The 15,010-nt window shown below is 43.7% G+C and overlaps 1 protein-coding gene across 2 annotated transcripts in view; it reads right to left on the reverse strand.

Moving 5' to 3' along the window:
- The window catches only part of SPECC1L (sperm antigen with calponin homology and coiled-coil domains 1 like), a 613,771-nt gene that overhangs the window by 445,152 nt on the left and 153,609 nt on the right, over positions 1 to 15,010 (reverse strand). For both annotated transcript variants that reach the window (XM_085634686.1, XM_085634685.1), the window contains one exon: positions 1,098 to 1,287. In XM_085634686.1, the coding sequence (XP_085490812.1) occupies positions 1,098 to 1,250 (153 nt within the window). In that variant the 5' untranslated portion in view covers positions 1,251 to 1,287. The remainder of the gene's footprint in view (positions 1 to 1,097; positions 1,288 to 15,010) is intronic.

The following is a 15,010-nucleotide window of genomic DNA, read 5'->3' on the forward strand; positions in this document are numbered from 1 at the left end:
CAGATGGCGGCTGCGCACGTGCACGCTCAAGTGCACGCAAGCTTTAGGCCACCAAAAGCCTCTGGTGGCACTTTTAAAATCCACTTACTAAATGTCTCGAAGAGACAGCATGCGCCGTCTCAGGCGAGACCTAAAAAAGCAACACAGCAGGGGTGGGAAGGGGGAGCAAAGGACGAGCATAGGTGGAAGGTAGAAGCAGAAATAAACAAGGCTTGGAGCTAGAGTGAGGAAAAACATTTGTTCAGATAGACTGCTAAAACGGAAAATAAACAAGCACTGGCAAAGACCATACATTTGGGCATTTAAAAAGATAAGCCATTGGCTCTGCCAATGCTGGCTTACATTGCCATTAGCCAATGGCAAAAAGTTACCAGTGCATCAGCACACATGCATCAGTACGCATGGGTGGCCATATTGGAAAGGGTATTCTGTTAAAGAAAAACCATTCCAAGATAGCTTCCAATGTGAACCCATACATCATGAGACACTGGGGGCCATTTTGGCATTTTTAATCAATCATTCCAACATAGCATGCGGCCATGTTAGAACAGAAAATTTGAAAATAAAATGAAGTGCGAGAGAGCAAAGTTTATAGAGATAAGCCACTTTGACACACTGGACTCCATTTTATCTTAACTAAAAGGGTAGGATCCTATGGAGGGGAGTGAAGGGTTAGGTAACAATGTGCCCAAAACTTTATGAAGATCTACGCCGTGTCCCAGGCTGCATTAACGTGCCCTTTAATTTCTAGAACAATTAAGGGGTTCACCTCACAAAGTTTTACAGGGTCTCCTGACTTTGCTTGATAACATGACACCTGTCCCGATCATAAACCTTATAGGCTTCCTTGAGTTTGGGTAACAATGAGGCTCTTGCAGCCTGGACATTCTTTACCTTGGGAAACAATGGGGTTCCTCGCTCTACAGAAGACCCTGTTACCCAGACCTTGAAATCCTTGGGTAAGTGTGGCCACCTCCCTCTAGATGCTCCAGGCTCTTTCGCCATGGCTAATCACTTGACATTGTATTCCTTCACATGACCACATACACATTTGGATAACCTCACTCCCTGTTAACCCCACCTCCCCTTCCTTTCACCTTGGATAAAGATGAGACGGTGCCAGCTTTGGAGGATTTGGCATTCACAGAGGTGGAAATGGTGCTCTCAGGTTTGAGTTTCTCGTTGGTTGCCACTTTAATGTTACCGGGTGCTTTGGGCAAAGAGCCAGCACTCCTGCCCGCCTTCTTCATCCTGGGTGGCTGGCTTCCGATGCATTTACAAGGAAACCTGAAAGAGAAAGAAGCAGCACTCTGGTCACAAATAAGCATGGCAACAACACTGACCGATCAACTGAGCTACTGTAATACAGCCGATTGTAGCCCAACAAACACCACAAAAAGACCAGAACACTTGGAAGATATTCGAGCCATTGATTAATAAAAAGCCTGATGAGACGGAGCACTGGAATAACTGATGCAAAAAAATGCCACGGTGCAAAACGCGTCTGTGCCAGGTGGCGAATGAGTTTTTGCATGTGAGTATTCGTGCCAGATGCATCAAAAAAATGTTTTGCGAGTCCCTAATTGTGAAACTTTGCGATTTGCGACTAGGGAATCACAAAACGGCGTGCAAGAAAGTGCGCAGTACACTTTCTGCGATTCCTAAGGGGTCGCAAATGATCTACCTCATGAATATTAATGAGGTAGATCGCAATTCACGACCCCCTAGGAATTCCAAAAATCACAGGGATGGGGGCCTGCTGAGATCAGCATACAACCATGTCTGCTTTATTTAAAAGCAATCGCAATCATTTTTTTTTTGTAAAGCAGCCCGTTTTCTTTAAAGGAAAACAAGATGCTCTACAAAAGGAAAAATTCAAAGTTTTCTTTTCATTTTTTAAGAGCAGGCAGTGGCCCATGGAACCACTGCATGCTCTTGAAAATGCTTTACTAACACTCACAAAGGGAAGGGGTCCCTTGGGGACCCCTTCCCTTTTGCGAATGTCTTAGGACCTACTTGAAGTAGGTGGTAATGTGCGAATGTTTTGCGACCATATTCACGGTGACAAAACATTCATGCATACGGTTAGGATTCGCTATTTGGAACGGACGCCCTAAACAGGCCCCTTCCAAATAGCGAATCGCAAACCCATTTTGCGATTCGGTAACAGGTTAACGAAACACTAAATTGGGTTTGATTAATCGCAAAAGCATTGTTTGTGAGGAAAAAATGCTTGATGCATCTGGCCCTTAGTGAACTATAAAATACATATACATGTATATGTAAAATCAGTTCTTGATTGTTCGACCTCCTTCAGCTAACTATAGCCAAATGTTTTCCCAGTCTTAAAACAGGAGACGGCACAAATCCAGTCAGTTTCTGGAATATTTTCTTATTTCTTTTTTTGCAAACAAAAGAGCATCGTTCTGGCAAACCAGGCCTAGACGTTTCGGCAGAAGCCTTCAACTGGGCAATAGAGTCGTGCTCGCTAGAGTGTCTATTTAAAGGGAAACTTCCCTCAATCACCCTCCTCCCCCCCCCCCCCATTTAAAAAGGCATTAGACTTTTTGAACTTTTCATTACAACATTATAATACCATTGCCAAATGTAATTTTCTGTTGTCGATATATATATATATATATATATATATATATATATATATATATATATATCAGCATACGGTTCAAGTCGTTTTCAGCAAAAACCACACTGCACTCCCAGGGGGGTTATTCCATTCGGCTTTTTATTGATGAGTTTTCATATCAACGCGTTTCGATGGCCTCTCGCCACCTTGTTCACGATAATGAAAAAGTCATTCGTTCCTCTTTTTAAAACAAACATGTGACATATAAGACATAAAAGAGGGACTATCAAATTATTTTATCAACCATGGTGAACGGTAGGTCAAAAGCTCCCGCCATTTTGGAACGTGGCGTGAATCACTTGCAGTTATTTCTACATGCAATTTCTTTATCCTTGATTGATTTCTATATACAAAAATCAAAACCTCGAAATTTCTCAACTTCTCAACCTTTTATAAGAAGACTAGTCGCAAGTGCCGACGATTATCTTAATTCGTTTACAAAGTGCTAGTGCTTAGCGATGTAAACTTTTACACTTGATTTCAATTAAAGTGCCAGTGCATATACCTTTTCTGTTTACAAAGTGCTAGTGCTTTCCATGTAAACAACTTCTCTTCATTAAACTATTTTGATAAAGTGCTAGTGCTTCAAGTGAATCAGTGTAAACTTTAAAAAGGTTAAAAAAACGGGTTTTTGATGTATATACAATCTCCCACCTGACTACCATAAAATTTGTGTAGCATCCTCTCACAAACGAATAATTCATTGAATAAACGGCATCTCTTATTTTGATATTAATTCAGGTTGGAGTTTCATTGAACTTTTCCAATTACCTTGACTATACATCTTTTTAAGCAACTATTTCATTTCTTAATACAGACACGTATGTAGATCTTCATCCACATTCAAACCCTGTGGTTCTTTGCAATCGAACTCCAAAATATAATAAGTTTCTAATTTACGGAGTTCCTTCTCTCGATCCCCTCCTCGTTTTTTCTTTGGGATTTCTGCAATGCAGCTGTATTGTAGGCCTGTTGGATCGCTTTGATGGTACCTTTCGAAATGTCTTGCGATTGGATACGTTCTATCCTTATTTACAATCGCTCTCCTGTGTTGCAGTACTCGTTGGAACACTGGTAAGGTGGTACTCCCTATATACATCTTTTGGCAGGGGCACTGTAAGGCATAAACCACAAAACTGGATCTACACGTTAAAAAGCCTCTGATTTTAATGGTTTTGTTAAAAGAAGTTTTAAAATGCGTCCGATTTACTCCATGCTGGCACGCCTTACATTTAAAACATTTCCTAAAACCCATTTTCGGTGTCAACCAAGTAGGCGGTCCCAATTTCTTACTTTCAATATATTCACTGTTTACAATTCGATCCTTTAATGATTTAGATTTACGAAAGGTCAACTCAGGATGTTTTTTCATGTTAGGACCTAATATTGGATCGTTCTTCACAAGATGCCAGTGTTTGTTTAAAATCATTCTGACTTCTTTGTGATTTTTATTAAATGTAGTGATAAATCTACAATCACTTTGTCCTTGTCCCAGATTCCTCTTTTTCTTTTTCTGTTCAGTTTTCGAGGGTTCAAATAAAACCTTTTTCCTGTCTAGTTTTCTTGCTTTTGAGGCTGCCCCTTCTATTATATTCTGTGGGTAGCCTCTCTGTAGAAATCTTTCACTCATTTCCTCCTCAATTTTTGTGTACTCATCAAGGCTACTACATGTTCTTCTGGCTCTATAAAACTCACCAAAGGGAATACTTCTAATTAACGGGGCTGGATGAGCGCTCTCTGCATGTAAAATTGTATTTCCTGAGGTGGGCTTCCTAAAAACAGTAGTTTCTAATTTTCCCTCAACTGCCTTAACTCTTATGTCCAGAAAATCTATACAGGATTTACTGTATTGTCCAGTGAATTTCAAGTTAAGGGTGTTACAATTTATCTCATTAATAAATACATCAATTGATGCTTCCGTGCCCTCCCACAGCACAAAAACATCGTCGATAAATCGCACCCACAAAAGTATGTTGTTACTCCAATGTTCCAAGTGTGGGCCTCTATATATATTCACTGAAAAAACCATAGGTTTCACACACGTTATAGTTAGGAAATAGCATTTAAAAAACCTTGCTAATTCACTGAAAAAACCATAGGTTTCACACATGTTATAGTTAGCTGGACATTTTACTGATAAAAAACCAATGAAATTCCCCCGTTATAGTTACTGTAGGCAACTATAACTCACGCGACCGCAATCCTCTGCTGATGCTAATACTGTATTTAGACACTTATTTGCCCATATCTTCTTCCATTCAATTTTAGCTATACATATATTACAAATATTTTTTTTTCATAAAGACACATATGTCATCAGCAGAGGATTACGGTCGCGTGAGTTATAGTTGCCTACAGTAACTATAACGGGGGAATTTCATTGGTTTTTTATCAGTAAAATGTCCAGCTAACTATAACATGTGTGAAACCTATGGTTTTTTCAGTGAATTAGCAAGGTTTTTTAAATGCTATTTCCTAACTATAACGTGTGTGAAACCTATGGTTTTTTCAGTGAATTTGTACGGTTTTTTAAATGCTAAGTTACTTTACGCCATTTGTGGCGTGCGCGCCCACTTAACGCAGTTCGTTCCGTGCACGGTTTTTATCAACTTTAATAAGCCCTGTACATTTGGTGGCCTTCGGCCACCAAAAGCACAGGGGGTGAGGTCAATGTGGATAGTGTTTTTTTTATTTCGATTTTATAATTTCATGTTGCCAAAATTACGTTTTTTTTCTCTATTAATAAGCCCTGCACATTTGGTGGCCTGCGGCCACCAAAAGCACAGGGGGTGGGGTAAGTGTGGATAGTGTTTTTTTTATTTTTATTTTTTTACCGTAAGCTTACGGTAAGCTTACGGTAAGCGTACGGTAAGCGTACCCCGCGAAATTGCCGAAAAAAAAATAAAACCGTTTTTGCTCTTGGGGGATGTTTGGGGACTCCCTCAACATGACTATGTGGGAGGGAGTTGTCAAAACAGCCCCGTAACATGTTTTTGGCCATCATGTTTGATAAACAACACTCAGTGCGAGAGACAAAATGGCGGACGCCGCTTCCTGGTTTCGGCCGATTCGAATGTTTACTAAGATCTAAGAGCCAATCAGAATCGCGCTCGCGCACGCCACCGTAAGCTTACGGTAAGCGTACGGTAAGCGTACAGTAAGCGTACCGTAAGCGGGCTCAGATATATATATTGATTTAAAGGCTATTTTCTCAGAATCTACTGAACAGATTTACACCAAACCTACAAAAGGCACTTCCTTGACCTAGGGACTACCTCTCTGCCAAATTTCTAGTAATTCTGTTCAGCCGTTCGGGCTGTAGCTCGTTCTAAAGGTCCTATGGAAAAATGCATGGGAAAAACGCGTTTTGGGACCCCCCTTTTATCTCAGCCCCCGCTTGACGAATCCCCCCGAGACTTTCAGGGTAGGAGCGGAGCGTAGCGCCCCACCTATTTTGAGAAATTCGCGAGGATTCGTCGACCGGCGCCAAAGTTATTCAAAATAGAATGTTGAGGTTTTCCTATGGAAACGTGGTCCTAACTATAACTACCTACTGGCGACCGCCAGTAGGTAATATATATATATATATATATATATATATATATATATATATATATATATATATATATATATATATATATATATATATATAAATTAAAGAATTTACTCAAACAGATAGATTCACCAAAGAACAAAAATATATTTCCACTACAACGTTTCAGCTTCTGCCTTCCTCAGGTAGTTCAAGATGGTTTGCTCAGTGGCTGAAAATTTCACGGTGATTCGTCAAGCGGGGGCCGAGAAAAAAGGGGGGTCCCAAAGCACGTTTTCCCTATGCATTTTCTCATAGGACCTGTTGACGCAGCTACAGCCCGAACTGCTAAACGGAATTACACCAAATTTGGCAAAGAGGTAGTACTCAGTTCAGACTCATGCCTTTTGCTTAAATGGTGTAAATGCGTTCATCAGTTCCTGAGAAAATTAGAGTTAAAAAGATAGATATATCTGGGCGGAGCCTAACCACACATCTCATCGTGAGATCGGATTGGCTGTCAGTACTTCATCCAAGAAGGGTTGGCAGCCATCTTGGGACCAATATACATGATAGCACCTCATTAAAAAGCATTGCAGTTAATAGAAGGTTTTAAGACTTTAGTTACATTATAAATCATTTGTTGATGGTACCATACTCATTTTAGGAATTGTGGTGTGTTCTAAGGTGATTTTACCGTGTGAAAAAGCCTTCTGCTGTGATATCATGAATTATGTTTGAGAGAAAACTATTTTCTCATGCTTTTCCCACAGAGGTTAGGATGGTGATCTATAAGCTAAACTGAGAGCATATTTTCTGTAAATTCACATTATTTTTCTCAGTCATGTGAGAATGAAGTCTGACATTCTCAGTAAAACATGTACATCCAACAAGGGCAGAGAATGACAGTTGATTCCTTTGTGTTCTACTGCAGCTTCCCAGAGTGTTCTATAGAACAACTAGAGCGCTAACAGTTCTACTTATGACAAACCTATTGCACACCTGAAGCCATCTTGATTGGAATAAAGTGGTAACTCTTAAAACATTTAATTAAAAAAGGAACAAAATGAGGGGGTTCATTTTGCCATAGAAAGTATGATTAGTGCTGCATAAAGAAAAATTAGGGCACATTTTGAGTGACTTCTCAAATCCTCTTCTATTTCATTAAACAAATTCTAACATGCAGATTGAAACATGCACTTTCAATACCAGCAGCAGACTTCCCTGGTGAGCAGTAGCTTTACTACAGTGATCTAATAAGCAACAAGAGTGCTAACATTCTGAATTTATGGCAAATGTGTGACACATCTGAATGCCTCAAATCAAATCCTCTTCTATTTCATAAAAAAATTCTGACATGCGGACTGAAACATGCACTTTGAATACATACCAGCAGCAGACTTCCCTGGTGAGCAGTAGCTTTACTACAGTGATCTAATGAGCAACTAGAGTGCTAACATTCAGAATTTATGGCAAATGTGTGACACATCTGAATGCCTTCTTGATGGAACCAAAGTAAAAAACTGAAAGTATTTCCTACTGAGGAGACTGCAGTAAATGAGGAAATAGAAAACTTCATAACAAATAAATCTCCCAAGATGGCCACCAGAGACAAAAGAGCCCAAATGCAGCACAACTATCACCCAGATGTAGCCCACATGTAGCCCAATGAGAGAAGTGTGCAAAACACTTATTTTTTGTGTATTTGCAGTTTTATATAGTGCAGACTTGTCCGGTATTGGAGTGCTTTACATGAGCATTGGTTACATCACACAAGATCAAATTCATTTTGGTTGTAGACATGGGGAGATTAAGTGATTTGACCAGAATCACAGAATGTTGAGCTGAAGCAGAAACTCCAACCTGGTTCCCCAGTTGCAAAGTCTGCAGCTATGGAAGTAACACCACATCCTCTCCCCTAAGTGCAACATTTAATCAAATGGTCAACTGGATAAAAAATCATAAAGATTACAAATAATTTAAAAGTTCTTTGTCGCTATTTGAAAACTCAGAAATTATGTCCTCATTTTAGTTTTTTAGAGCACTAACCATAATTTTGATGCAAATAAGACCCTCTCATATACCTAATTTCTAAAGGAAATGCTCTAGGTATTACAGTTTTGATTACATCAAGATGACGTCAGGTGTTCCACACTTTTGTAATAAATATAGAATGTTAGCAATCTAGTTGTTCATTGGGATACTGTTGAGAGGCAGAGGCCAGGGGCACGGACTCTGAAAATTGAAGGCAGGTAGGAGAGTACAGAGGCAACAATTTGACCACACTGGGCAGGCAGGAAGGGCAGTGGCAGCACAACAGACTATGGAGGGCAGTGGAAAGGGGGGCAGGGGCAACAAACCAACAATACAGGACTGGCAAGAGAGGCTGTGGCAATATAATAGACCATTGTGGGCAGAAGGAAGAGGCAGTGGTAGTACAACCATACATGCCAACAGACCCGTTTCAGCCAGGAAACGTCCAATGTTTTTAAGCTCAGATGGGCTTTATTTGATCTGTCTCCTGTCTACAATCTCCTCTGTTTCAATGTAACTCAAAGGGGAAAATCAATACCCCAGTTTGTTTTCTAAATCTCCCTCTTACCAAGTTCAAAATGTTCGCAAGTATGGTACATTGGATCATGGTAGGCAGGAGGAATTGGGGTAGGGACATGGACTTGCATAACAGAGGACAGGAGGGACATGGAGAGGTGCACCAAACTGACCCTACAGGGCAGGCATCAGTAATGTCATTTGAGATGTCAACAGTGATGTCATGAGTGATGTCACTGACCATGTCATGAGTGATGTAATATGTGACATCATCAGCAGTGCATTGCGGGCGCGCGAGTTATAGTTAGCTGAACTAACTATAACGGGGGAATTTCAATGGTTTTGTACGAGTGAAAAGTCCAGCTAACTAGAACGCCCCTGAAACCTATGTTTTTTTCAGTGAATATATATATATATATATATATATATTTGCAGTTTATCATCCACAAAGTTTGGTGCAAAGAATTTCTTCTAAGTAGGATCTTGTGGTACCTATCATGCAAAAAAGAGAAGTGGGCTCTGGCTAGCACAACAAGAATACAAGACATTTGTGTGGGAAGAGACAAAATCCAGACTTAAGACGACACAGCATACAATATACGAGCAAGGGGACAAGGCAGGTAAACTCCTGGCCTGGCTAGCGAAAAAGGACAGAGCAAGTAGGTGGATAGTGCAACTAGACACACAAAATGGAATCACAACCTCAGATCCCCAAGCCATAGTAAATACACTGGCGACCCATTATGAACACATATATACACCGACAGCCACAGCCACAGTGGATGAAAATAAAGCCTTTCTAAAAGATATAAAAATGCCAACTCTGAACCAAACAACGGTACAAGCACTAGAGGCGGACCTTACGCAAGACGAAATGACACGGGCAATACTAGCGCTGCACACAGGCAAAGCCTTGGGACCCAATGGAATTCCAGTGGAGTTCTTTAGACATACGACTGCTATTCTGACACCCCACCTACTTAACATGTACACCGATAGCCTAGAGAAGGGTGAACTTCCTAGAGAAGGGTGAACTTCCTAGAGATCAACGCCTGGCAACGATAGTCGCGATACACAAGCCGGGCAAACCGCCACACAGTTGCATGTCATACAGGCCCATTTCCCTTATTAATGCAGAAGCTAAGATATTAGCCAAGGTGCTTGCAAAACGACTGCAGCCATATTTGGGAATGGTGATTCACCCGGACCAATCGGGATTTATGCCGCACCGTAACACGGCACTGAACCTGCGACGGGTACATGGTGTCATGGTGCGAAAATCCCTTATTAAAGAGGACGCCATAATTCTTTCTCTGGATGCGCGAATGGCATTCAACATGGTTGAATGGCCCTTTTTGTTCGTGGTTCTTCACCATTTGGGATTCGGACCCGAATTCATACGATGGGTGGAATTATTATATACAAAACCGCTGGCGCAAGTGGTCGCCAATGGGCGAATCTCGGCTACCTTCCCACTGGCAAAAGGGACACGGCAGGGATGACCATTATCACCGCTCCTATTCGCAATAGTATTGGAACCCTTGGTGGCATGGATACGGCAAGATCCAGTAATCCGTGGGCTCAGGTGGGAAATGGGGTGGGAGGACCGTATATCGCTATATGCGGATGACATTCTGCTTTATCTGGCCTCGCCAACCCGCTCCCTTAATTGCCTCATGGATATCTGTGCAGCATACGGGCGTGTATCCGGATATACCATAAATTGGACGAAATCACACATCTTCATACTTTCGGGCGCTCCCCCGCGACTCCCGCGTAATTGTGACATACAGATAGCTACCGAAGGGTTTAAATATTTAGGCATTCATATATCATGTCAGGACGCGCATTTCATTGCAGAAAATGTCATGATACCTCTGAAACGATTTCGCCGGGACGTACTCCACTGGCGTTCCCTGCCACTCACCTTGCTAGACAGGGCAGCCCTCTTCAAAATGATGGCGCTCCCCCGATTCTTATACGTCCTACAAAATACACCATTTCATGTCCTTCAATCGTACTTCATAGCAATTAATAATGAAGTAAACAAGCTGTTGTGGGACGGTAAGGCGACTCGTATTGCTATGCACAAACTGGTTAAAAGCTGGTATGATGGAGGCATAGCGCTCCCGCGCATCAAAACATACTATTGGGCTTCCCAACTGGCGGTAATAAATCACTGGCTCCACGCCGAGCAGGAGGAACCGGCTTATCGTATGGACAGATATCTCCTGGGAACGGACGCTATGATGGGCGAACTCTACAATAGGAACAAAACAAAGAATCTTACAGGGCCTACTGTCAAGAATTCCTGTCATGCGAGGGGAGGAAAACGGTAACCAGCGAAAACGGACTACATCTCCCAGGATGCTTAGCGGTTGAGAGGTTATGTAAACAGGAGAGCTGTTACATAACTCAAGGAAAACACGCCCTTATGTAAACAGGAGAGCTGTTACATAACTCAAGGAAAACACGCCCTGTGAAGGACCCGGAAGCTCTACCGGATAACCATTGAGCTTCGCTTTTTGACTCGGCTGAGTCAAAGCGCAGTGGCGCTTTTGCTGGTTGGAGTCGTAACTCCCAGCCCGACCAGAGATACAGGGACTGCCAGCTGTAACGCACACCAGGAGGGGTTTGCCGCGTTACAGACTCGGAAGTCCACGGGATCGATCGAGCGGCTGCTCTCGGTTCAGTCTTCTTTGCTTGTGATTGGGGTATCGGTGACGCATCACCAGGAGGTGACTCCGCGTCCCGGTGCAGTCTGAGGAAGAGGTTGAGCGGCTGCTCCCTTCAGGTAGAGACCCCGGCTGGGTGTTTCCCTGACTCCTCGATTCTCCCCAACACTCTTCGTGCCCCTCACAGCCTACCGATTGGCATTGTCGGCCATTTCATTTCTGCCCTCTGTTGGCATACGCCGGGATCGGCGTATATGCAGAGGACGGTTAGGACCATCCGTGCTGTGGGCTGGTAACGTACTTAGCCTGGAGGATTCCAGTGACTATAACCTTTGTTTATTCCTTGTATTATTTTTGCCTTCATTAAAATAACTAAACCTTCACAAGTGGTTACGTTCTCATTATCGTGTCTGTTAAACGATCCTGAGACGTTCAGGGCGTTACACCTACGATGCATACAATTAAGATTTGGCACGAGGTGCAGAGAGACATGGGATGGGAGGGAGTCGTGACGCAGGCAACTCCACTATGGGACACAAAAAAACTAGGCAAGCTACGGAACACGAAGGGGTTCAGACAATGGGACTTAATAGGCATCTCAAAGGTGGGGGATTTATGGCACAAGGGAGAGATTATTCCATTCACACAATTGCAACAGAACTATGGCTTAGCGGACACAGAGACTTACAGATACATGCAAATACGACATGCACGGCCTGCACTGATCCCACAAGGCACGCACTTACCAGAATCGTCACCCCTCGAGGACAGGCTACTCACCGACCAGATGACGAAAAAACCCATTTCATTAACTTACAAAAAAATTATAAATAATCACCCGGACCCGACAATAGTCCTGAAAACTAGATGGGAGACGGATCTGGGCGAACTAGATGAGGCCGACTGGCAGGCAGCTATGGCATCCCCAAGGGAGGTAGCGATCCCTGCTAGATTTAAATTAGTACAACTGAGGGTTCTACATCGTACATATTACACCAGGACACTACTGTATAAAATGCACAGAGCAGATACATCGCTTTGCATCCGACAATGTGGGGAACTGGGCACATTCTGGCACATACTTTGGCAATGCGTGGAAATTGACACATACTGGAAAGCAATCATGCACACAATCTCGCAGGTCACTGGTATAACAGTGGCTCCTGAGCCGAAGAGATGCATACTCAACATCTGGGAACCTACACATCTAAATCATGCAGCCCAAACTTGGGTGGCGCTTGGCATGGCTTTAGCAAAAAGAAATATAGCACAATTGTGGGGAGCCAGGCAAACTCCTACACTACGAGGATGGTGTTGGGGTATGGACGAATTAATGGTAACTGAAAAATCAGTATATGTCCATAGGAGATGCCCCAAAAAATGGACACGGGTCTGGGGGAAATGGAATGACTATCGGGGCAACATTTGTGATCCCCCACTGGAAGAAACACTCTCAGGTGATTCCGACTAGCCGAGGTCTATATAGGAGACATTAATATTTTGGGTATTAGTGTGGGCAAAGAGACGGTTGTGAAAAACGCTGACATATTTTCGAACAAGTCCTTGATGTTCAGGATATGGCTAAAGTGGGAAGATGTGATGTATGCAATAGCAAAATCGTATGGTATTGCAGATATTGTTGGAATTGTAAATGTTAATAATTTTTTTTTTTTTTTTTTTAAAAGAGAAGTGAGCGAAGTAAGCAGTATTTGCAATACAAATACAAAAGTGGGCGCAAAAGAAGTTTATGTCTCCCTTTGCGCTCACCACGCTATCACTGAATCACAAGCAGGATAGTAGACCTGAGGCTGGATCCTATTCTAGCTCCAAACCAGACCCCTCAACCCCACTGCATATATAATCTACCACATGGCCCACGACCCCATGTTTTGTACAGTTTATTTATGCTGGCTCATACTCGGCACGTGTACACGCCATTGACTGATAACTTACATTATGGAACAGAAGAGCCATTTTTAAATCTGGCACAAGCGGCCATAAGGATCATGCTCTTAACAGCCAACTAGAAAACAAGCTTTCTGTGAGCAGGTGTTGTGTGAGCCGTAATCCAATAGCTACACTTCAAAGTGGCTCAAACACCAAAGTTCCAAATGTCATATATATTTTTTTTTAACAGAAGTGCTCCTTGTTACTAACCTCTTCCTGCCTCCCCATGGAACCTGTTCTGAATAGGTATGCTTTTAAGTAGCTATTTTGTAAAAGTTCAGATCATTAAAGCGGATCCATGGCACATCAATAGTAGTGTACATCCAGCTATCTTTGGTAGGTAGAGAGACAGCCTTTACCCAGGTATTCCTGCTAAAAGGGCAGGAAGAGCGCATGCACCTACTTCAGAACTCCAACCTGTTTCAGTGTTTGGAGCACCACATTCCTAGATGGCCGGCTTGCACCTGACACTCCAACTCATTCCTGGAGTGGTGAGATGCCGAGTAAATTCTCTGCTCAATCTCTCTAATTCATTGCAATGTAGGCATACACAAGGAGTGGAGAGGCATTGAGTGGAGTTGAGAGGTAGAGTTGAGAGGCGTTGAGTGGAGTGGCGTAGAGTTGAGTAGAGGGGAGTTGAGTAGAGGGGAGTTGAGTAGAGGGGAGTTGAGTAGAGGGGAGTTGAGTAGAGGGGAGTTGAGTAGAGGGGAGTTGAGTAGAGGGGAGTTGAGTAGAGGGGAGTTGAGTAGAGGGGAGTTGAGTAGAGGGGAGTTGAGTAGAGGGGAGTTGAGTAGAGGGGAGTGGAGTAGAGGGGAGTTGAGTAGAGGGGAGTGGAGTAGAGGGGAGTGGAGTAGAGGGGCGTAGAGTGGAGTAGAGAGGAGAGGTGTAAAGTGGTGTGGAGAGGAGTGGAGAGGTGGAGTGGAGTGGAGAGGCGGAGTGGAGAGGCGTAGAGTGGAGTGGAGAGGCGGAGTGGAGTGGAGAGGCGTAGAGTGGAGTGGAGAGGCGGAGTGGAGTGGAGAGGCGTAGAGTGGAGAGGCGTAGAGTGGAGAGGCGTAGAGTGGAGAGGCGTAGAGTGGAGAGGCGTAGAGTGGAGAGGCGTAGAGTGGAGAGGCGTAGAGTGGAGAGGCGTAGAGTGGAGAGGCGTAGAGTGGAGAGGCGTAGAGTGGAGAGGCGTAGAGTGGAGAGGCGTAGAGTGGAGAGGCGTAGAGTGGAGAGGCGTAGAGTGGAGAGGCGTAGAGTGGAGAGGCGTAGAGTGGAGAGGCGTAGAGTGGAGAGGCGTAGAGTGGAGAGGCGTAGAGTGGAGAGGCGTAGAGTGGAGAGGCGTAGAGTGGAGAGGCGTAGAGTGGAGAGGCGTAGAGTGGAGAGGCGTAGAGTGGGGAGGCGTAGAGTGGGGAGGCGTAGAGTGGGGAGGCGTAGAGTGGGGAGGCGTAGAGTGGGGAGGCGTAGAGTGGGGAGGCGTAGAGTGGGGAGGCGTAGAGTGGGGAGGCGTAGAGTGGGGAGGCGTAGAGTGGGGAGGCGTAGAGTGGGGAGGCGTAGAGTGGGGAGGCGTAGAGTGGGGAGGCGTAGAGTGGGGAGGCGTAGAGTGGGGAGGCGTAGAGTGGGGAGGCGTAGAGTGGAGTGGAGAGGCGTGGAGTGGAGTGGAGAGGCGTGGAGTGGAGTGGA

Source organism: Triturus cristatus, chromosome 11, assembly GCF_964204655.1.
Source record: "Triturus cristatus chromosome 11, aTriCri1.1, whole genome shotgun sequence".
NCBI lineage: Eukaryota > Metazoa > Chordata > Amphibia > Caudata > Salamandridae > Triturus > Triturus cristatus.